We start from the raw sequence: 25,057 nt of genomic DNA, 5'->3' as shown, positions 1-25,057 counted from the left end.
AACTCACGGACTGTGAGATCGTGACCTGAGCTGAAGTCAGAGGCTTAACCGACTGAGCCACCCAGGCGCCCCTCTTGAAATTTTTTGATGTACACATTAATTATAAACTCAGAGGCCTTCTGTTTGGGGGCCACTTGTAATGCTATACCCTGCAGTTAAGTCTTTACCATTCTTTATTTAACCTACAAGCATTTGTGTACCCTGGATGTAGAACATTCTATTAGATGCTCTGGAGAATCTTAAGATAGATCTCAAGGAACCCTCAGTTTGGGGATAATGCATAAGAAGGTAAAAAACAAGTGTTCATGCTTTAAACAAAGTATAAACAATGGTCTCATTGATGAGGAAAAAGCAGCTATATGAGTTATGACTTACAAGCATCATTATCTCAGGATCTTCACTAAGCAACTATTAGATAAGCAAAGTTCATTAGATAAGCAAAGTTTTATCCCATACACACATGCCAATGATAAAGTTTAATTTATAAATTAGGGACAGTAAAAATTAACAATAGTACTAATAAAATAATGCAATTACAACACTGATAAAACTGTAATAAAAAAATAAAATAAGTAAAACTGTACATAAAATGGTAATAAAAGTTATGTGAATGTGGTTTCTCCCTCTCTCAAAATATGTTATTGTACTGTTTCCCCCTTCTTATGATGATATGAGATGATAAAATGCCTAAATGATGAGATAAAGTGAGGTGAATGATGTAGGCATTGTGATGCAGCATTAGGCCACTATCACCCTCTGACAATGGGTAAGAAGGAGAAGCATCTGCTTCTAGATCGTGGTTGATCTCAGGTAACTGAAACTGCAGAAAGCAAAACTATGGACAAAGGGAGACTACTGGATATAGAAAGTACAAAACGTTGTTGAAAAAAATTAAGATCTGAACAAAAGGAGAGACGTTCATGAATTCAGGAAGAACAGAATCTGATGTACCATCTAAACAATGGGGACTTTACCATTTTTTTCCCCATCTGATTCATCAACCTGAAGGAGAACCCAGAAATGGGCTTTGGCACAGGTACAGAGAACTCAGGTAGAAGTGCTCTACCTCAGGCTTGAGGAGAAAGAATGAGTTCAGATGACAGCCAGGTGCTCACAGGCACCACAACACTGAGGGATTGGAACTTTTTTCTCCAACTAGAAGAGCTGCTGTTCCAAGAGGACAACGTAAATAAATATCCATTGCTTGGCTCCAGACACAAGTATCATTGCAGAAAGTGTGCAGTAGGGCAGGGCAAATAAAGCCCCACCTTTCTAGAGAACTGGGCGGGGGGGGGGGGTAGGGGAAGATACAGCAAACCCAAAAGTAGTAGAGAGATCTTCAAGAAAGCAGAGCTTAGGAAAGCAACCCTATTAAGTAGATTATGAACTTCTAGCTCACTCCCAAGCTGCCCTTCCATGGATTTGATCCTAAACATTATACCAAAGTTTGAGAACTGAACTGAGAATTAAACCACAGCCAAAAGATGAGTAAACACTCACCAGGCAAATGGAAGTGGAAAAAACAAAAACAAAAAAACCAGGGTACCAATCTTATATCAGACAAACCAGACATTCAAACAAAGATTATAACAAGAAACAGAGAAGGGCATTACATAATAAAGGGATCAATCCTACACACCCAATACCGGAGCACCTAGATACATAAAGCAAGTATTAATGGACTTAAAGAGAGAAACTGATGGTAACACAAAGGGTAGGGGACTTTAACACTTTATTCACATCAATGGATAGATCCTTTGAACAGAAGATCAATAAAGAAAGAATGTATTTGAATGAAACATTGGACCTGAGGGACATAACAGATACATACAGGACATTCCATGAAAAAACAACAGAATACATATTCTTTTCAATGAATATGGAATATTCTCTAGAATAGATCACATATTAGACAGAAAACAAGTCTCAATAAATTTAAGAAGATTGAAAGCATGCGATACATCTTTTCTAATCACCATGACATTAAACTAGAAATAAATCACAAGAAAAAAACCTGGAAAAAACACAAACACATGGAGACTAAACAATATGATACTAAACAACCAATGGGTCAATGAAGCAATCAAAGAAGAAATTAAAAAAATAAATAAATGGAGACAAATGCAAATGAAAATACAGTGGTACAAAATCTTTGGCACTCAGTGAAAGCAGTTCTAAGAGGGAAGATTATAGTGATATAGGCCTACCTCAAGAAATAAGAAAAAGCCCAAATAAACAAATTAACCTTATACCAAAAGGAACTAGAAAAAAAAAGCCTAAGATGAGTAGAAGAAAGAATACCACAGAAATACAAATGATTACAAGAAAATACTATGAAAAATTATATGCCAACAAAATGGATAACCTAGAAGAAAAGGATACATTTTTAGAAACATATAGCCTTCTAAAACTGAACCAGGAAGAAAATCTGAACAGACCAATTACAAGCAACAAATTTGAACTGGTAATCAAAAAACTACCAAAAAATGAAAGTCCAGATGGATTCATATGTGAACACTACCAAACTTTTAAAAATTAGTTAATACTCATTCTCCTCAAACTATTCCAAAAAATGTAAGAGGAAGGAAAGCTTCCAAATACATTCAATGAAGTCAGCATTACCCTGATACCAAAACCAGACAAAGATACCACTAAAAAAGAGAACTACAAGCTAATATCTCTGATGAACACAGAATGCAAATTTCCTCAACAAAAATATTAGCAAACCAAATCCAACAACATATTTTTAAAAAAATCATTCACCACAATCAAATGAGACTTATTCCAAACATGCAAGGATGGTTCAATATTTGCAAATCAATCAGTGTGATGCATCACACTAACAACAGAAAGGATAGAAACCATATAATCATTTCAATAGGGCAGAAAAGCATTTAACAAAGTTCAACATCCTTCATGATTAAAAAAAAGAAAAACTCAACCAAGTAGGTTTAGAGGCAACATACCTCAGCATAATAAAGATCATCTGTGAAATATTCACAGCTAACATCACACTCAGTGGAGAAAAACAGAGCTTTTCCTTTAGATCAGGAACAACATAAAGATGTCTACTCTCATTACTTTTATTCAACATAGATTAGAAGTCCTAGCCACAGCAATCAGACAAGAAAATGAAATAAAAGGCATCCAAATCAGAAAGGAAGAAGCAAAATTTTCGTTATTTGCAGATGACCTGATACTACGTATAGAAAACCCTAAAGACTCCACTGAAAAACTACTAGAACTAATGAATAAATACAGTGAAGTCACAGGATACAAAATCAATGTACAGAAATTTGCTGCCTTTATATACACTAATAATGGAGCAGGAGAAAGAGAAATTAAGAAAACAATCCCATTTACAATTCTACCAAAAATAATACAATACCTAGGAATAAACTTAACCAAAAAGGTAAAAGACTTGTACTCTGAAAACTATAACACATTGATAAAATAAATTCAAGATGACAAAAAGAAATGCAAAGACATTCCATGTTCATGAATTAGAAGAATAAATATGGTCAAAAAGTCTATACTATTCCTATCAAAGTACCACCAGCATTTTTCACAAAGTTAGAACAAACAATCCTAAAATTTGTATGGAACCATGAAAGACCCCAAATAGCCAAAGCAATCTTGAGAAAGAATAACAAAGCTGGAGGTATCACAACCCCAGATTTCAAGATATACTGCAAAGCTATAGTAATCAAAACAGTATGGTACTGACACAGAAAAACAGGATGGAGTCCAGAAATAAACCCACACTTATATAATGAATTAATTAATCTATGACAAAGGGGCAAGAATATAAAATGGGAAGAGACAGTCTTTAGTAAATGGTGTTGGGAAAATTGGACAGCCACATGCAAAAGAAAGAAACTGGACCACTTTTATACCAGAATAAACTCAAAATGGATTAAAGACCTAAATGTGAGACCTGAAACCATAAAAATCCTAAAAGAGAGCACAAGCAGTAATCTCTTTGACATTAATCCTAGCAGCATTTTTCTAGATATGTCTCCTGAGGCAAGGGAAATAAAAATAAAAATAAACTGTTAGGACTACATCAAAATAAAGTTTCCCCACAGCAAAGGAAATCATCAACAAAAGGAAAAGGTAACCAGTCCTAATCCACACCAGCGGGTGGAGCTGAAGTGACCCATTCTGGGAGAGGGACTCCATCTTGTTCCCCAGTGAGGCCCTCTCTGGAGGAGGAGGGTCAGAGCTTGGGTGCAGTCAATTGGGGGCTGCAGTTTAGTAAAACAGGAAAGCTACAAAACACTGTGGAGTGCTCGGGTATAAATAAAAAGAGGAAGAAAGTTTCTCAAATCACTGCTGCACCACACGGGGCAGATGCTTCGAGGGTCAGGGTCTACGCTGTCTCTAGCAGCCGCACACTGGACTTTACTGTGCCACAAGAAGACCCTTGTTCCCATTGTTTGTTTGCTTTTTTCCAAAGGTTCGAATGAACAATGTAGTGGTGCTGGATAATCCTTCTCCTTCCTACAACCCATTCCAGTTCAAGAACTCCTTCAAGTGCATCGAGGACCTGTCTGAAGACTTGGAATTGAAAATTTTCTATGTGGGCTCTGCAGAAAGTGAAGAATATGATTAAGTTTTAGACTCTTAGTGGGCCCTGTTTCTGCAGGATGGCATGTTTTATTTCCAGCTGAGGCACCTAATCCAAGACTCATTCCAGATGCAGATGTAGTAGGTATAACAGTTGTGCTAATTACATGGACCTATTGAGGGCAAGAATTTATTAGAGTTGGCTGCTATGTAAATAATGAATATACTGAGACAGAAGTATGGGAAAATTTGCCAGGAAAACCAGACTTTTCTAAGCTTCAAAGGAACATTTTGGCATCTAATCCTAGAGTCACGAGAGTTTACATTATATGGGAAGACAATATAGAAAAACTGGAAGAGGCAGAGATCAGTAATCCAAATCTATAATTACTTCTTTCAACAGATGCATTACCTTCAGCATCAAAGGGATGGATGGCCCATGTCAAAAAACTGACTATTCGTCATGTCAGAATCCTTCATGGACTGCATGTGACCATCTGTCATCCCTTTAGTACAAATTAAGCTATAGAAACACACAAAACTATTTCCCTTTAATTCCATAAGAACACAGTCAAGACACAATGTGAAGAATCTGTTCACAAAACATCCTGTAGAAAGTTTGTAAGAAAACCAGTATTTGAGTACATTGTAGAATATAAATACAACTATTTTTAAGTAAAAAACAAAACAAAACAAAAAGCCTAAAAGGCAACCTACTGCATGGGAGAAGATATTTTCAAATGACATATCTGATGATAAAGGTTTAATAACTAAAATAAAGAACTGAAAAACTCAACACCCAAAAAACAAATAATCCAATTTTAAAAAATGGGCAGAAGACATGAACAGACATTTCTCCAAAAAAGACATACAAATGACCAACAGACACATGAAAAGACGCTCAATATCATTCATTATCAGGGGAATGCAAATCAAAAGTACAATGAGATATTACCTCACAATGGTCAGAATGGCTAAAATAAAAAACATAAGAGCTAACAAGTGTTGGCAAGGAGAACCCTCGAGCACTGTTGGTGGGAATGCAAACTGGTGCAGCCACTGTGGAAAACAGTATGGAGGTTCCTCAAAATGTTAAAAATATGGACACCTGGGTGGCTCAGTCAGTTAAGTGTCCCACTCTTGGTTTCGGCTCAGGTGATGATCTCACGGTTCATAAGTTTGAGCCCCACACCAGCTCTCTGCTCTCAATCAGCACAGAACCTGCTTCAACTCCTATGCCTCCATTTTTCTCTCTCTCAAAAATAAACAAATTTTTTTTAAAAAGTTAAAAATAGAACTATCCTACAATGCAGTAATCATACTACTGGGTATTTACCCAAGAAATACAAAAACACTAATTCAAAGGGATACATGCAACCCTATGTTTATAGCAGCATTATCGACAATAGCTAAATTATGGAAACAGCCCAAGTGTCCATCTATAGATAAATGGATAGATAAGATGTGGGATGGGGTGTGTGTGTATGTGTGTGTGTGTCAGATTGAATATTATTCAGCCATAAAAAGAATGAAATCTTGCCATTTGCGACAACATGGATGGAGCTAAAGAGTATAATGCTAAGTGAAATAAATCAGCCAGAGAAAGCCAGCTACCATATGATCTCACTCATATGTTGAATTTGAGAAACAAAACAAATGAGTAAAGGAAAAAAAAAAAAAAAAGATAAACCAAAACACAGACTCTTAACTACAGAGAACACCCTGATGGTTACCAGAGGGAAGGGGGCGGGGGGTGAAATAGGTGATAGAGATTAAAGAGGACACTTATCATGATGAGCACTGAGTAACGTACAGAACTGTTGAATCACTATATTGTGTACTTGAAACTAATGTAACACTGTATGTTACCTATACTGGAATTAAAGTTAAAACCTTAAGAAAATCTGGTCTTGGGGCACCTGGGTGGCTCAGTCGGTTGGGCGTCCGACTTCAGCTCAGGTCACGATCTCGCAGTCCGTGAGTTCGAGCCCCGCGTCGGGCTCTGGGCTGATGGCTCAGAGCCTGGAGCCTGCTTCCGATTCTGTGTTTCCCTCTCTCTCTGCCCCTCCCCCATTCATGCTCTGTCTCTCTCTGTCTTAAAAATAAATAAAACGTTAAAAAAAAATTTAAAAAAAACAAAGAAAATCTGGTCTTTAAAACTCTTCAGTTTTACTAATCCTGTCAATTTCTGACATGGTTCATGCATAGGCTCAGCACAGAGGCTGTGGCAGACGCGGCTTGCACTCCTCACCCTGACAGGCTGGGGAGAGAACCCACCATGGTGAAGACTCCACATGCTACCGTACACGTGCCTGCTGACACATGCCTGATGAATTATAATCACCACCATCAAGAAGAAATCTGAGCTAAGCCACACTCTCCAGATCTGTCCTAAGAGCAATTAGCCATGTACCAATGGAGCTCGGAGCCACCTCTTGGTGTCCCACCTCATTTGAGGACATACTTCAATGAACACTGAAGAGCTAAGTCCTTGAAATAGCACCAAGCACAGAAAAGACAGAAAACAAATGTTCTTGTGGTTAATCCAGACACATGAAGTAGAGAATGCTCACTGATCTTTATATGGAAACTATCTCTTAAGACACCTTCACATCCAGCTGAAATGTACTCTTCTTAGTTTTTAGATAGTCTGGGCTGTTTAATGAGTCATTACCTCTTCTAACTGGACAGCCTACCTCAGAATTTACCTCTTTAGAAAATTTCTCCTGGGGCGCCTGGGTGGCTCAGTCGGTTAAGCGTCCAACTTCGGCTCAGGTCATGATCTCGCGGTTTGTGAGTTCGAGCCCCATGTGGGGCTCTGTGCTGACGGCTCAGAGCCTGGAGCCTGCTTCAGATTCTGTGTCTCCCTCTCTCTCTGCCCCTCCCCTGCTCATGCCCTGTCTCTGTCTCAAGAATAAATAAAATATTTTTTAAAAATTAAAAAAAAAAAAAGAAAATTTCTCCTAACTAAATCTATCCCAATCTGATTACAAATTTATTTAGTACCTCAAAATAGTTCAATCTGCACTTAAAGAATCTTAGATCTAAAAGGAACTTCAAAAAAATAAACAAATAAAAATAAAAGGCACTTCAGACACCATCCAAGTGGCAGGCTCCCCTGAGAGGTGGCTTCATGACACGGGGACGCTACAGCAGACACACCTGGAGCCCAGCTGGCACTGGCACTTGCCAACTGGGTGACTGTGGGCAGTTTCCTTCCCCTCCCCCTTATGGGTCTCACTTTTCTCAACTATAACATAGCCCCTGGCACTTGTAAGAATTTAACAAATAATCACTATTATTGTCAATGTTACTTTGTGCCTTAGAAACTACCCCTGAGAAAGATAAACAGGACTTGCCCCAAGTCCGTAATCATCAGGTCCCTAAGGTGGTCTGAGCAAAGACCGTTGCCATTTCTCTCCTGGAGAATGGAGCACGCAAGAGCGTGCCAAGTGTTCTCTAGAACCAGTGTTTAATTCCTCTTCTACACTATTACCAGAATGATCCCTTTTAGAAAACAAATTGGATTAAAATCCCCATGCTTAAAAATTGTCAGTGGTTCCCAGTGTTCACAGGACTAAGTGCAAACTCCTTAGCAGCTCAGCCAGCACCCTTCACAGTTTTCCCCTGAACCATCTTTTGGGGGCCATCTCCACCCGCCATTCCAAAGGATGCTATGCTTCAGCTCCACACAACCTCCACCCTCCTCCAAAGTTGCTGTGCACTCTCACCCTTCTATGCCTTGGTCCTGGCTATCCCTCTGCCGAAAACATTTGCCTATCTCCATCTGGTCAACTCCAGCACTAAGCCCCAGGCCAGCCTTCTCTTAGGTGAAGCTTTGTAGGCTCAGTTATCGCCCTGCCTCAGGGCTCCCTCCTTCTTCACAGCCTCCTGCTATCTTAATGCTCATCACTCAGTTTTCCCCAATCTGTTGTCTTCCATAGGGCTTCCTTACTCTATCTCGTTTCAGAGTAGGAGCTGCTTCTCAGTCATCTTTATATATGCACAGCCTACCTGTCACAGAGTGGGTGCTCACTAAATAGATCTAGAATGAATGAGTGAATAAGTTAATGAATGAATGGCTGGGTGGTTAAATGAATTAATGAACAAAGGAACTAAGCACTAGAAGGTCCCAGGTTGCTTCTCATTTCACTGTATCCCCCTTTGCACATGAATTATTTTATAAACCTATTAGTACAGTTTTCATTTAAGCATGTGGCAGCTCTTGAATCAGATCAGAAGCTTCTATAGGACATGTGCAAAGCTTCTATAGGACATCTTCTACTTATGCTTTTCACTCTCTCAGATCTGGACATATCAGCACTGGTTCAGTTTCTGATGCTCTCTTTTGCAATATACTGGCACGACAAGAATTTTCTTCACAAGATGAGGGAAGTTACAACGAAGGTTTTATTTCAAAGGTAGTGTGGCAATAAGATGTTATCCTAGACAGCCATAGAAGAGAAATAACCTGGTTTATTTTCTTGCCGACAGTAGAAAACATCCAAGGCTCCAACTCTTTAGATGTTTAAATGAGAGCCTGTATTTTAGTGTTCAGAACCTTCAAAAGAATATTATTTTCTTGCATAAAACATGAAAATATGGGCTCAATGGAAACACTATTTTCAGTCTCTCTCATGTCTTCATCAAACTTTCAGAAATATTTTCTGAAGGAATATAGTACTATTTTAAGCTTGAATTTATTCACATAAGTGCTTATAAAGTATTCAACCAAAGAAATAGCTCTTAAGTATGAAACTTTCTTTTATTCCCGGTAACTGAGTAGAGAGACAAAATGTGACTATAAAGGCCAAGATTAAGCTCCTCCGCGCACACGAGAATAAACAAGCTCACAGACATGATACTGACCATCATATACTTTATCTTTTTTAAGTTTATTTATTTTGGGAGAGAGAGGGAGAGAGAAAATGAGCAGGAGAGGGTCAGAGAGAGAGAGGGAGGGAGAAAATCCCAAGCAGGCTCCACACTGCCAGCACAGAGTCCGATGCAGGGCTCAAACTTGAGAACGTGAGATCATGACTCGAGCCAAAATCAAGAGTTGGACACTTAACCAACTGAGTGACCCAGGCACCCCCACTTACCTCATCTATCGACCCTAGATCAATGGTTCTCAACTAAGAAGGACTCTGCCCTCTGGAGGACATTTAGCAATGTCTGACGACATTATCACAAACTAGGAGCCTACTTGGCATCTAATCCGTAAAAGCCAGGGCTGCTGATGGTGCTAACCATCCCACAATGCACAGAACAACCTCCCATAACAAAGAGAATTATCTGGGCTAAAATATCAATAGTGCTCAGATTGGGAAAGCATGCTGTAGAATTATATATTTCTACATCACTAAGACAAAAGAGTAGAAGAGGATGAGTTCATATTCCTAATTCTTCTTCCCTCCCCCGCAAAATCTAGAATGAGGAGGAAATAAATTATGATGATATTTTCACAGCTTAGATGTGAAAGGTAGCATTTGGAAGGAAACAGGGCAGGGAAAAATAAGGAGTATTTCAACAACTAAGTTCTTAGAAGGAAAACAGATTCAAGACAGGTTCATTTCCACTGCAGTCAACTGTGGCATCTGCAGTAGGTTTTAACTGTCCAGGCAGATGGGTAACTGGAACTAAAGTCAAACTATCAAGCGTATACCAACTCCAAGAGAACAACTTCTCAAGAGCTAAATGAGTTTTCAGTACAAGATTTCCAGTGGCTCTGTGAAGCATCATAGCTCTCATGGAGATTTGTAAAGAGGGCCAAAAAGCTGAAATCTGATGTATCTCCAAAAAAGCTCAACAGGCCTAGTCAATACCAAGGACATTTTAATAGTAATAGGCAAATGGAACTCTTCCAGCTTCAAAGGGACAATCCAGAACGATATTCACTGAATCTGGTGACTGAAATGCCGAATGAGGAAGGCACCCAAGGAAGATTATTTTCTCTCACTTGTACAATTGTGTTTGCACTGCAAAATAATCTTTACTAAAATGAATATTTGAGTGTCTACTTCCAACTGGAAAGACAAACCAAAATTGTTAAAACTGAATATTTTAAGGATATATTTGGATGCCAAGTTTTTTGAAAAGACCTTTCACTGAAGGCTATTCCAGTTAATTGGTTGAGACTCTGGCCAGACCATCTACAGGTACTGCTGGTTTTCATAACATATGATTCTGGAACAGCACAACTGTTTTACATTTCTAAACAGAGAGGCCTCCGAACCAAATCCCCCTAGACAAATACTAACCACCAATCCGTGATAAAAATCTCTTCTTGTGCCTCTTCCATTGCATTTGCCACATCTTCAAAATATCCTTTGGCATTAACGTACCTAAAAAACAAGGGTTTTTTGTGTGTGTCATTTATTTTTGTTTTACAGAAAGAAAGAAAGCAAACATATTTTACGGCAAAGTGAAAGACCGAAGCCACTGCCTCGGTGGCTTCTACAAAGCCGCCAGTTTACTTTGCATAACTGAAAACCAAGGATTGAAAATACCATCTTCTGTCTACTAACTAGCAGGAAGCACAGTAAGTAGACGGAAGCAAGCGACCCGATTCTGCCGAGAGCACAACAAATTGGTCTCATCATCACATGAGTCAGATGAATTCTCTCATCCTGTTGAACTCACACCATTGTTCTTCTGAGACTGAAAACAGACCAGTTTCCAATCCATGGGCAGAAAACCACACAATGCTTTTTATTTCAAAGAAATACCTAGCAAGTAAATTCTCGTCTTTAGATGATGGCTAATAACTTAAATAAACATTTTCTTTGCATCATTAAAAAATGTATGACGTTAAGCTTTTAAAGCCAAACTTCAAAATCTAAAGCTAGCTGTCTCAAGCTCACTGTAAAAATCTTAAAAACAAAAGTTGGAAAACTAATCTATGCTCAGGTGGTCCTATAAAGAAAGGCCCTTGTTAAGTATAATGCATATTATCTTACCACAGCCTCGAAAATTGATTCCAGATGAATTTACACCTACTATTATATTAGATACTATGACTACCTCAACAGTCTTAGAGCAATATGATCTTACCATTTGGCTAATGTATTCTCTTGGATAGCAGCATAGGACCCGAATCGATGGTCTTTGAGAAAGTTGGTACCATATTTCTGGATGAATTCTTCTATAGCCCCTCCCCACCACCGAGCATGTCTATAGCTGTTGCATTTTAAAATAAGAGTCCTTCAAAGAAAAGCAAAATGTGGAAAAGAATGATCACTCTGTGTTTTGTCTCTTTAAAAAAAAATTAACAATTAAACACATGCCATTTTGTTGAAAATTTTAAGCAAAGAGCATCTTACTTTTATCAAGAAAGCAGACTTCTGAACATTTTCAGCAAGTTTTTAAACTATATATAGAGCAATACGTGGCAATATAGCAAAAATAAATTTTCAGGTTATTTACTCACTCCTTCATGCTAACATGCATAAAGGTATTTACTATGACCTAGAACTGTACCAGACTGTGAGGGGAATAATCTTGAACCTTTTACCATCAGAGAAAATCAGGAAGGTCATCTTTTCACATACATACATGCACAGACACACAAAACACATGCCAATGTGTATTAGAAAGGATGTGCATGTGTGTGTGTGTGTGTGTGTGTGTGTGTGTGTATACACATATATAGTCAATGTGTGAAAAAGAGAAAAATTTATGTATAATATATTCATATACATGAGGCCAAATGTATATATAGAGAAAATGACAACACGTATTACATAACTATAGCCTTCCAGAAAGAAACATTTATCAACACACACACTAATAAAATCTATAGTAAATGTATGCTTGAGTATCCTTTCAAGAGATCTTTCTTAAAATCTATGTGTAAATAGAATTTTTGTAAATCAAATCACATTTTTATGTTAACTAAAGGATATCAATTTATAAAGTTTTGTTTCTTAAAAACGTGAAACTATCACTCCTTAGCTTATCTGTTTGGTAAACTGGTACCATTGAGTAGTTAAATTTATTAATAGGCATTCATTTTGTTAAAACAAACACAAATCGATACATGTGATTATTTATTCTGTTGCACACTGAATATTTAATTCTTAAAAATTTATATAAAGAAAAGTAGTTTCATTATTTTTGATCAAAGATGAGTTCGGGGCGCCTGGGTGGCTCAGTCGGTTAAGCGCCGACTTCAGCTCAGGTCACGATCTTGCGGTCTGTGAGTTCGAGCCCTGCATCAGGCTCTGGGCTGATGGCTCAGAGCCTGGAGCCTGCTTCCGGTTCTGTGTCTCCCTCTCTCTCTGCCCCTCCCCGTTCATGCTCTGTCTCTGTCTCAAAAATAAATAAACGTTAAAAAAAAAAAAATTTAAAGATGAGTTCTAAATAACAATGTTCTAACATTTAAATTATTTACCTCCTCCTTCACTTAAGGTTGGGAGAAAAACTTTGTTTTTGAGAGAAATCTTTTTAAAATACTTGAAATTTCTACCTTGAAAGATTATCAATTCGGAGCCCGTATTTTGTCTCTGTCTCCTTCTTCCCCACCTTGATTTTGAATTCTTTATCTACCAGCAGGACAAAGGCAATGGCACCACTGTCTGGTTTCATATATAGTAAGAAGGAATCTTTCACTATCAACCACCTGTAAGAAGGTAATAAGTATTTTAGAGTTGTATTGAATTACTGAAACAAAAACAACAAATTATGACAAGCTAGGTAAACATTCCAGCAGACTGTAGATATAATATTGTTTTTTTTTTACACAGAGGATTTCTTTTTTTAAAAATCACCATGAAACAACAACGAAAACTCATAAGGAGTCTATCATAGTTTCCTAAGAAGGACCCGGATCAAGCAATTTAAAGTAATTCATTAGCTTTTTATACACTAATGGCAAAGCCTGAAAGAATGTCCCCAACATCGGCAGGTGATGCTTGCAGGATGTACAGCAGGAGCCCAAGCTGTTGGAAAAATGGAAATGAACTGGAAAAATGTTTACTAAAATAAACTATCATAAAAGAGGTAAATAAGCCTCTCAGTAGATAAAAATCATCCTTTGAAAATAACCCAATGAGCATCGAATACTCCACATATTCTGTTTTTCATTTCAAATTACTTGTGGTTTGGGGCGCCTGGGTGGCTCAGTCAGGTAAGCATCTGACTCTTGGTTTCGGCTCAGCTCATGATCTCACAGTTTGTGAGTTCGAGCCTCGCATCAGGCTCCACGCTGATAGCTCAAAACTTGCTTAGGATTCTCTCTCTCCCTGTCTCTCTGCCCCACCCCTGCTTGTGCTCTCTCTCTCTCTCTCAAAAACAAATAAACACAAAAAAATTCAAATTACTTGTGGTTTTAAGCACGATTCATAAATGATATTCAATAGGACATGATCTCTCCAAAGTATGTATGTATTCAATTCGATATATATTTGAGAGTTTCGTAGTGGAAAAATACAGTGATAAGCTGGGAGTTAGGGCAGAGGTGGAAACAGCACAGAGGTTTCCAAAGAGCATACTAGGCTAGTGGGGTACAAACAAGGTACTAGAAAATGAAAAGGTAATGGGTGTAAGGAGGAGGGAGTCCTTAGTTCTCAGAGAAAGGGCTAGAGGCACTCTCCCAAAGACGTGGATCGCAGCAAGGCCAGAAAGGATCCTATTAAATAAAGCCCAAAGCAGGGTGGCAAGGTGTGCATCCCACACTGAGGGAAGAGTTGGAAAAGGCACTGAGGTGTGGAAATGCAGCACGTGTTGGAAGAGAGTTTGGTGAGGCCAGGGTCTCGGAGGATAGTAAAGAAAAATGGGCAAATGAGTGGAGAAAGGGGAAAATGGACAAAGGCCATATTGAGGAGGGTCTGATGGAAATGCTCAGAAGGCTGATTTTATATCATTGAACCAGTGTTTCCTAAACCTGCTTTGCCATCAGAATATCTGGAGATGTTTGTTCAAAAAAATAATATATTCCCAAGCCCCACCACAGATCCATTAAAAAGGCCTAACAATCTGTGTTTAAAAAAAAAAAAAAAAAAAAACAAGAAACAAAAAACAACAAAAAGACCACACCACCAGGGTTCTTATTAAATAAGAGACTTCTCATGCCCAGGCAAGAAATAGGATGATAATATCATTATAACTATGTTTCAGAAAGAAAGGTATGAAGGATAAAGAGAGATGTAATGTGCAGGTTAGCAAGCTACTAGAATAACATAAGATAATTCTTCTTCTACTTGGCTGTGAATATGCATCACGTGGGTATCCTGTTATGCAGATTCTGTGGCTACAAATTCTTTGTCTTATCAAAATGACAAGAAATAACAAGTGTTGGTGAGGATGTGGAGAAAAGGGACCCCTGGAGCACTACTAATGGGACTGTAAATTGGTGCAGCCACTCTGGAAAACAGTATGGAGGTTCCTCTAAAAAATAAAAGCAGAAATACCAAATGATCCAGCATTTCCACTTCTAGGTATTTGCCTGAAGAAAACAAAAACACTAATTCGAAAAGATGTCTGCACCCCAAGTTTACTACAGCATTATTTACAATAGCTGAGATATGGAAGTAACTTAAGTGTCTATCAATGAAAGAATAAAGAAAACGTGGTAGACTATTACTCAGCCATAAAAAAGGGATCCTGCAATTTGCGACAACATGGATGGAACTAGAGAGGATATTACACTAAGTGGTAGAAGTCAGAGAAAGACAAATACCATATGATTTCACTTATATGTGAAATCTAAAAAAACCCAAACAATCAAAATAGAAATAGGCTCATAAATACAGAGAACAAGCTGTTAGTTACCAGAGCAAGGAGGGGTGGAAGGACAGGCAAAATAGGTGAAGGGGATTAAGAGGTACAAACTTCAAGTTATAAAGTAAATAAGTCATAGGGATGCAAAATACAGCACAAGGCATATAGTCAATAATATTGTAATAACTTTGCATGGTGACAGATGGTAACTATATGGGGTGCCTGGGTGGCTCAGTCAGTTAAGCATCCGACTCTTGATTTCGGTTCAGGTCATGATCTCACAATCTGTGAAATTGAGCCCCACACTGGGCTTTGAGCTGACAGCACAGAGCCTGCTTGGGATTCTCTCTCTCCCTCTCTCTCTGTCCCTCTCCTACTCACATTGTCTCTGTCTCTCTCAAAATAAATAAATAAACTTTAAATAAAGTGAATGTAAATGGCAACTGTCTCACACTGCATACACCACCGTATAATCACGTTTACTTGCAATTGTATACTGATCAAATAAATCAGTTCATAACCGAATAAAATATCAATGGGCATATTATACCAAACATTAGACAAAGTAAAGCACATTATGGAACAGGAAAGACCAGAACACTGGAACACAAGTTAAACAATGCTGTAAATCTATAATAAATTGTTACTGAACTTGCTAACCACGTTACGATTTAGTGGCTTTATATATGGGATTTAATACAGACAAATCTCCACGTAGTTTCATTTCATTCATTTGTGTTTTAATATAGGCTGACTCCTACCCAATAAAAGTGGGTGGGATGGATCTTGGATAATGTACAGTAAAGGGCATACATGTGATATGGTTAAAAAAAGGAAAAGCATCAAGGTCACAGAAAGCAAATACCGAACCACAACATCAACATTATTATGGTGATGGCATGCCAGGGTGGGTCTGAGCTTCCCGGTTTTTCTTACCCAGTGAATAAATTAAAGAAATAAAAAGGTATCCCTCAAAAATTAAATTCCAAAGAAGTTTCTCATGTGGGACCTAAGAGAAGGCAACTGAATAGTATAATGGATAACGTTTTCAATAACTGTCAGCAAACGCAGAAATTATACACTTTATAAGAATTCTCATAGCACTGCTCAATAAAAATGCCCAGGCCATGATATAAACAAGGACTCAGTGGTTCTGAGGGCCTGAGTTATGAGTGCAGACATGTAGCTTGCTTGTCGATAAAACTCGGTTAGCGATAAAAGAGAGTGGATGGATCACATATCTGTTAAAGTTCCTTCTTTAAAGGCAGTCCCTTGTCCTGGCTTGACTCGTGGTACAAGTTAGTGGGCACATGGCACGCCACAGCCCCACGGGACTGCTGTGCTATGCTGATGACTGGGAAGGAGCCACAGAAGCTTTGAACCCCGCGGCTGGCAGGTTTGCCAATCTGAGAAGAAAGACCCCGCAGCAGACCCGTGAACCTGTCTACCTGGAAGTCCAGGATACGCAAATGGCATCAGAGCTGGCTCTCGCCAGACCTGCACGCCACGGACAACAGTGTGGGATGACGATGGGATGACCCCTATCCAGGTGTACCAGCTCCCATGGTCGGCATGACAAAACACATCTCAGAAATGCTTCTGGGAGCAGAGGCTGGTGGCACAACCACCAGGGCAAAGGCTGCAAAACACGTCCATAGGAACAGGCCACCAGGTACCACTGTACAGATGTAGCCTGCACCAGGACACCCCGGGGAAGGGGGGCTCCGAGGTAGGCTGTGTCTTCCTGCAGAAATGGGTACTTTTCTTTAATTTGCAGAGGCTCTGTACAGGCTGTAAACAGTGTTCCTCAGCAATGGCAATGACAGCTGGTGGACTGCAGGGCCAGAGCCCTGGTCAGCGCTGGGGGTGCCACGCATGTGCAGGCATCCTACGTGCATTCCTGCCCTACCCCTCCAAGAGGCGGCAGCCTGGAAATAGAGAACTGCGTAGCAGTGACAGCTGGATTTTGAACGCTGAGTGCAAAAGATAATAATTTCTATTCTGGTAACAAATTCTCTTTAATAGTCACTAGATATCAGGGTAAATTGACTCCTGGCCTTTATATAAAGCTCTTCTTAATTATGCCATTCATTAAAACTCTCCTGATTTCTTTCCTTTCTCTTTTGTCAATTGATTTTTTTCCTTAATAGGAGGATATGCAGCAAGAAAGGAGTTCGTCAGCCAGCCTTTGGGAGTCCGATCCCAGCTGCCTGGGCTCTGATCCCAGCTCTGCCACCCGCCTGACTGTGTGAACTTGGGTAACTGAGCCTGAGGTCTAAATCCATACAATGGGGATAATAGCAGTGCGCAGCTCAGACACGTTTGTGAGAAGTAACAGATGATTCACCTATGTAGCTCAGCACCGTGCCTCCCACCAATAAATATGCACTTTTACAAACATTCTTGTTTCGAAGTAGGTGAGATCATAGTCTGTTCTAACAAGATGCCTCCTGCCTGGGCCACTACTTGCTGGGGCTTTAAAATGTGGCCAAACCACAGGAACCAGCCATGACCTTCTCAGCCTCACCTTCTACTGTTCCCTCCCACCTCCTAGGTCTGGCTGTTCCTCAGACTTGCCAAGGTTATTCTTTGGGCCTTCTACATTTGTTATCCCTCTGCCTACAAATGATTTCTTCTAGATCCTCCGATGGGCAGTCCTTTCCTGTTACTCAACTCCCTGCTTCAACATTTCTCCACAGGGAGGCCTTCCCAAGCTACTCAATCTTAAAAAGCTGTCCCCGACCCAGCCCAGTCCACCCCAGTCCACTTCTCCATCATGTTTAGCTTCCTCCTAACACTTACCTCAAATTATTTCTCTGCTTCGTTAGTGTCTGTTGAATTCTTGGTATAGCTCAAAGTTCAGCAAAATAAGTCCTACATTTATTTCGTAAAATCTAAACCTCTCCCTCTCTTCAGACATTATTTGAGATAAGAAGATTCTCATCTACTCCACTACCAGATGCAGAGGAGTTGCTCCATAGATAAGCTGTTAAAGCAGATGTTTTAAATTGTGGGAAGAAATGTTTGCCCTGTTTGTCTTTCTTTCTTTTTCTTTTTACTTGTCCCTGAGAGAAGGTCATCGTGAGACTTGATTGAAAGTTTAATTGCCCAGTTTGTTTTATCTGGTTTGTCAATATAGCATAAATGAGAAAGTGGTCAGAATGCTTTTTATGGGTCTAAATATAAAAAAGAGCAAGTTATGAGCGCATCATCCTTAAAAGTAACTCCTATTTAGATACCAATAGCTTCTACCATGAGAAAATGTCTCAACTAATTTTGTCAGCTCTATCTTATCATTTTATTTGGTACTGATATTTTATATCCCACAAATGTGATTCAGGAAATACTTACTAATGGGGGAACCAAGGCTTCAATCTTCATGGAAAGATTTACACAATTTTAAAATGACGACACATTTCATTCCAGGCTGGATCATATCTTTTTAGATTGGATTAAATCAGGCTTCAACCAAGACAAAGTTTAAGATGTGAGGGAGGTATATTCTTTTATATAATCAAGTCTGGCCCCCATCTTTTCTGGCTGCCCTTTCTCATGGAGGTTACAACTCCAACAGCAGTTCCTTGACATCTGGAACTAAAGTCACCCTCTCCCATCCTCAAGTCCATCACCATCCCGTTGCCTTCGTTTTCCTTCAAAGCTCCGGCCCCCTGCTGCACAGATATCGTTTACACAGCCTGTCCACTTTGTCACTGCCTTCACTGCTCCTCTGGTAATGCTCTGTGGGGGCATGCTCTCTTACAAGAGCTAGAGCACATCCAGGCCAACATTAGGCACTCACTAAATGACTGCATGGACCAGACCAAGGCTTCTATTTCCTGAGTAGATCTCTCAGGTTGGGCTGGCCCACGCGTCCACTCTGAGAAAAGGATGTGAGTAAAAGTGGTTTATAAAAGGGGCATCTTAGGGAGTTGTTAGGAGCCCTGGCAGGGAAGGACGGGAAGGCAGAGCAAGAAAGGAGCCATCAAGGATGTGTCGTGTTTTGTTGTGTCTGCATGTACTTTACTGTGGGCAGCTGGGCTGCAAACCTGCCAGGGGACTCCAGAGACAGTGCAGGGCTTGCTGCAGTGTCACGCCACCAGAGGGTGGAGGGGACTGGACTCCTGCCAGGTCTTGGCTAACGGCTGCTTCTGGGGGCTGTGAACGCTTCCACTCTGCTCTGCACGCAGACCCTAACTGCCCAGAGTGTCTTCAAAGATTCCCAAGGGCTTGCCCTCTGCAACCTTGAGGTTGGCCCTAGCCAAAGCTGGTGAGCGGGGAGGACTGCTCAGGAGGAATCTGTACCAGGGCCCCCTACTGGGCGATTATGCAAGTTACAGCAGTTCATTTGAAAACCAGTATTTTCTAGTATATTACTTCCTTTTTTATTTTAGTATAATTGTTTAGTCAGAACATAGGAATCTTCCATTTTTATCTAGTCTAATCTCCTGATCTTTCCCTTGTAACTTCTTCCATCCTTTCAAAACTGAGAAAATAAGAGCCTGACTTAGCAGTATTTTTTGTTGGTAAATATGTATAAAAGTAAATCTTAGGGTTTATATATTTTTAATACACACTTAGCTCAATTTCATAATTACACATGAGCTCATAGATCTTTTTCAAAATTGGGGAAATAATATATAGTTCTTAATATTTTTCCAAAACTCCAGTAAATTATTATTGTAACCAGTAACTATTGTCTATTATATCCAAAACATTGTGATAAATGCTTTGAGAACACAAAGCAGAATCAGATGAGAATACTGACCCACAGGAGTCTTTGGCTGGGTAGGGTATGAATTAAAGTTCTCTGTCTATATCACACTTACCATAATACACATCCTCACAAATGTAGATCTAAAATGATCGTCCCTGAAGTCTGACCAATTTTTCTTTTCTTTTTTTAGTTTATTTTTTTAAGTATACAGTTCCGTGGCTTTTTAGTATATTCATAAAGTTGTGCACCATCACCATTAATATCTAATTTCAGAATATTGTCACTCCCCCAAAAGAAACCCCATATCCATTAGCAGTCACTTTCTACTGTCCATTCATCCCAGCCCCTGGAAGCCACTCACAGACTCTATATCTATAGATTTGTTTGTTCTGGACATTGCATATGAATGGAATCATATAATATGTGGCCTTTCGTGTCTGGCTTTCTTCACCTAGCATAATGTTTTCAAGATTCATTCATAATATAGCATGTATTAGTACTTTTCTTTTTTTCCATTAAAAATTTTTAGACATCTATTCACATACTTTAAGACCCTTTAAAATTGTATTTATTCACCGGTTTGTAATATATTCAAGAAAGTTGTACAACTATGTATTTTCATCAACCCAGAAAGAAACCCCATATCCATTAATCTTCTTCACCCCTTTGTATGGCCACAAAATATTCCACTGTATGCATAAACCACATTTTATTTAACCATACATCAGGTGATGGACATTTGGGTTGTCCCTACCTTTTGGCTCTTCTGAATAATGCTGCTATGAACATTCATCTGCAAGTTTTGATACATATTTTTTTCAATGCTTTTGGGTAAATACCGAGAGTTACCATATGCCCCAGTAATCTCACTTCCTATGTTTAATATTTTGAGGAACTGCTGCACTGTTTTCTGCAGTGGCTGCACCATTTTATATTTCTACCAGCAATGTAGGAGTATTCCAATTTCCCTACATCTTTGTCAACACTTGTTCTTGTGCATCTTTCTCGCGAGAGCCATCCTTCTGGGTATGAAATTGAACCTCACTCTGGTTTTGATTTGCATTCCCCTAAGGACTAAGTGATGTTGAGATATCTACTTGTGCTCATTGGCCACTTGTATGTGTCCTTTGGCCGACCAGTTGTGGAGTTCTGTGGCCCACCAGGTCTTTATGTATATAATAAAGTTTGCACACTCTACCTACAAGTCCACGTTTGAGTTTTAATGGTTAAATGGATGCTGAAGACTGGAACGTAAAATAATTTAAAATTTGCTCTGCTGTGACTTTCAAAGGATATATAATTGATTCATAATTGAAAACTAGTAGGTGAAAACTTCCCAAATACCCAGTCTATTAAAACGAATACACAAAGCTGCCAAGTCCTACCTTTTTGACCAGCGGTAGCAGGCTCTTCCCTGACCACAGCAATTCAAGCCTGGTATTCTGTGTCCCCCGGATCTCTTCATTATCATACCTTCTCTGAAAGACACATCAAGTTAACCCGGCATCTTCAAATTTCCAACTCACACTTAGCTGATACAGCCCCGCAACTTGGGACTAAATAAACTGTTACATAACTTTCCTCCCCACCCTTTCCTCCTTCACTCTCAAATTGCTTAATGTCACATTCGCTAGTCTGGATATTCTAGCAGCTGATCTCTAAAAGCACCTGGTCGGATTGAAGCCAGCAACATTCTCTTACTCACACTGCAGACCTTAAGCATCCTTGCTTCTGGCTCCAAATGCTGACTGTTCCCTCTAGTCATTGTGACAAGCTGAAAAAGACCCCACACATTGCCAGATGCCTGCAAAGGAATGGTCCAGCTCACATTGAGACCACTGGAGGTGCTCGCCCACATGTTCCCAGGGATTTCTGCATCTTTTCACCTACAGTTCTAGGACCCAGTCATACCAAAGGAGTAGAGCACAGCTATGAGAGCTTTGGAAAGAGAAATATCTTGATTTTGAAATATAGGACAAGAAATAATGATAATAATGGCTTGGGGCGCCTGGGTGGCTCAGAGGTTAAGCAACCAACTCTTGACTTCAGCTCAGGTCATGATCTCATGGTTCATGAGATCGAGCTCTGTGTGGGTCCCTGCACTGACAGCTCAGAGTCTGCTTAGGATGCTATCTCTCCCTCTCTTTCTGTCCTCCCCCAGTTATGATCTCAATCTCTCTCTCTCTCTCTCTCTCTCTCTCTCTCTCAAAAATAAATAAACATTAAAAAATACTAATGGCTTAATGAAAGAAAAAAATTAAAACAATTACTAACAATGCTCTTAACTCCAGAAGCTAAGTAGGCTCTATATAAATAACATCAAGCTCTCTCATTATGAGGGAAAATAATAAGTAAATTCCAATCTTGTTAGCTAACAAATTTTACACAGTATTATTTTTAATCATGAAAATGAGTGAGAAATAGCTAACTTTTGTAACTTGTTAAAAGAAGGGATCTGGCATATTTGATTTTTTTTTCAATTCACATACATTATACTAGTTTCAGGTATACAACACATTGATTCAATATGTGTATATATTGCAAAATGATCACCACGGCAAGTCTAGTTAACCTCCATCGCCACATGCAGTTCTACATTTTTTCCTTGTGATGAGGACTTTTAAGATCTGTTCTCTTGGCTACTTTCCAATATACAATAGTGTATATTTATTTCTAATGCTTTCTCCCGTATTTCCTATTTGCCGCCTGTATTAAACATTCCTACTGCTGGGCCAGAGGAAATCTGGGCTGTAATAAGGAAGAGAGTGGAGCAGTTGATTCCCTTGTTCAACATAGCAAGGTACCACTGTGTATAAATAGAGTCCCTGAGAGGCTCTGACTCTGTTGAGGAGAAAAGAAGGTAGCAGGAAAGCCAGGTAGGCTTTGTCACCATGGCATGCTGGCAAATCAAATGGTAATGCTTATCAACTTTCACACTTCTCTTTAAGATGCAACACGGAACTTACATGCCCTTTGGTCCCAAATCATGGATGAAAGACAGCTGGCTTATGTCAAGGAATTCTGTCTGAAAAGAGGCCAGAAATTCATACTTTAGAAAGTCAGAAGGAAAAAAGATAAACGTACACATTTGGAAAAAAAACATGCATTAGATACTGCTATGCGTAAACACATCTGGGGGACTATACAGAACAATGGCATTGCCCTGTTTTCATATCTGCGAGAGAACAGATCAGAAGTGCATACATAATTAAAACACAACCTAGAAAGTGATGTCTGCTCTCACATGTAGGGACAGAATGTTCAAGAAAGTTGAGGAGAGAGGATTTACTCCCAAAACTCTTCTGTGTTTTCTTTGCTGGGGAAGGGGGACTGTGTCACATAGTGTGCACACAAATAATAGCGGTGTGTGAAGGCGGCAATGTTGGGGCCAGCTTCTGAAAGGTGGGCTAGACTTGGCGTGTGGAAGTGGGAGATGAAGGGGGAAACAGAACAGGGAAGGTGTAAAGAGCTCTTGGGATGTACATTTGGGCTAGAGTGAGGAAGATGAAGATAGTTATGTGAAATTAAATGGCAGAGTAGGTTGAGGCGAGTTTGGGGAGGTCTTTGAACATCAGGAATACCAGAATATTTTAATACAAATGAAATAAAATGATTTTATGTAACAATAATATAAAAATAATTCTATTTTTATTGAGTAGCAAAGGAAGCGAATTTTAGGCCCATCTTTCCTATGCAAATTATAAGATAAAAACTACAAATATTATAATAATAACACCAATAGCCAACATTTACTAAGTACTTAATATCTATCTGTTGGCCCCCTACTAAGCATTTTTCACACACTGTCTCAAATCTCTCTGAAATAGGTGCTATTTTTCCCATTGTACAGAAGAGGAAACTGACAATTAGAACAGGAATAGGCAAAAAAAAAAAAAAAAAGAACAGGAATAGGCAAACTTTCTCTGCAAAGAGTCAGACAAAAAATTTAGGCTTTGTGAATCATATACTTTAACTATTGTAGCATAAAAGCAGCCATAGACAATACATAAATGAATAAGCATGACTGCATTACATTAAAACTTAATTTATGCATACTAAAATACAAAATTTAATATAATTTTTATGTCACAAATATTACTCTTTTTAAATTTTTTTCAAACATTTAAAATGTAAAAACTATTCTTAGCTCATGGACCATACAAAAACAGGCAGTGAGCTTGATTTGGTCCGTGGGTCATAGTTTAAAAGCCCCAGGCGTAGAGGGGCACCTGGGTGGCTCAGTTGGTTGAGCTTCCAATTTTGGCTCAGGTCATGATCTCACAGTTCTTGAGTTCGAGCCCTGCATCAGGCTCTGTGCTAACAGCTCAGAGCCTGGAACCTGCTTCAGATTCTGTATCTCCCTCTCTCTGCCCCTCTCACACTCTCGCTCTGTCTCTCTCTCTCTCTCAAAAATAAACGTTATTTTATTATTTTTTTTTTTAGAAACCCCTAGTGTGGAGAAAGACATTAATTGTTCAGGGGCACCTGGGTGGCTCAGTCAGTTGAGTGTCTGACTTCAGCTCAGGTCATGATCTCACAGTTTGTGAGATTGAGCCCCGCATCAGGCACTCTGCTGTCAGCACAGAGCCCGTTTTGGATCTTCTGTCCCCTTCTCTCTCTGCCCCTTTTCTGCTTGTGCTCTATCTGTCTCAAAAAAAATAAATCAACTTAAAAAAAAAAGAAGCTAAATAAACTGTCCAATATCAATAATTAGCAAGGGATAGACTCAGAATTAGGTCAGACTAGTCAGTTTCCTCAAAACGAAGCTGCAAAAGCTGTAAGCCATTCCCCATGAGTGTTAGATGAAAATATGAAAGTGCAGAGGGGAAAACCAAGAACATTACGTGATTCTCAGCACATGCAGGAGTTTTACCTCATGTATTCCTTGCAACAACTAGAGTTACACATTATTTTGCTCCCAAATTACAGTATTTTCTTTAAAAGCAGCCACAGTAAGCCCAGATCTACCAGAGGTTGCAAACCATGCAGTAACAGCATCAACAGAAAATTCAAAGTCAAAAAAGATATGCTCCTAGGGTCAAGAAGCAGAGGGGA

General features: G+C 39.3%; 1 protein-coding gene and 1 pseudogene across 6 annotated transcripts in view; one reads left to right on the top strand and one right to left on the bottom strand.

Moving 5' to 3' along the window:
- PLD1 (phospholipase D1) overlaps positions 1–25,057 on the bottom strand; it is a 206,701-nt gene that overhangs the window by 92,730 nt on the left and 88,914 nt on the right. For all 6 annotated transcript variants that reach the window (XM_060640746.3, XM_060640749.3, XM_060640747.3 and 3 more), the window contains 5 exons: positions 22,969–23,027; positions 21,388–21,480; positions 13,037–13,189; positions 11,623–11,772; positions 10,830–10,913 (listed from right to left, as the gene is read on the bottom strand). In XM_060640746.3, the coding sequence (XP_060496729.2) occupies positions 10,830–10,913; positions 11,623–11,772; positions 13,037–13,189; positions 21,388–21,480; positions 22,969–23,027 (539 nt within the window). The remainder of the gene's footprint in view (positions 1–10,829; positions 10,914–11,622; positions 11,773–13,036; positions 13,190–21,387; positions 21,481–22,968; positions 23,028–25,057) is intronic.
- Positions 1,087–5,062, top strand: LOC132684106 (histone chaperone ASF1 pseudogene; annotated as a pseudogene).

This window comes from Panthera onca, chromosome C2 (assembly GCF_046562875.1).
Source record: "Panthera onca isolate mPanOnc1 chromosome C2, mPanOnc1 haplotype 2, whole genome shotgun sequence".
Lineage (NCBI taxonomy): Eukaryota > Metazoa > Chordata > Mammalia > Carnivora > Felidae > Panthera > Panthera onca.
Note: the sequence above shows the minus strand (reverse complement) of the source record. Positions and strands in the feature narration are given on the sequence as shown.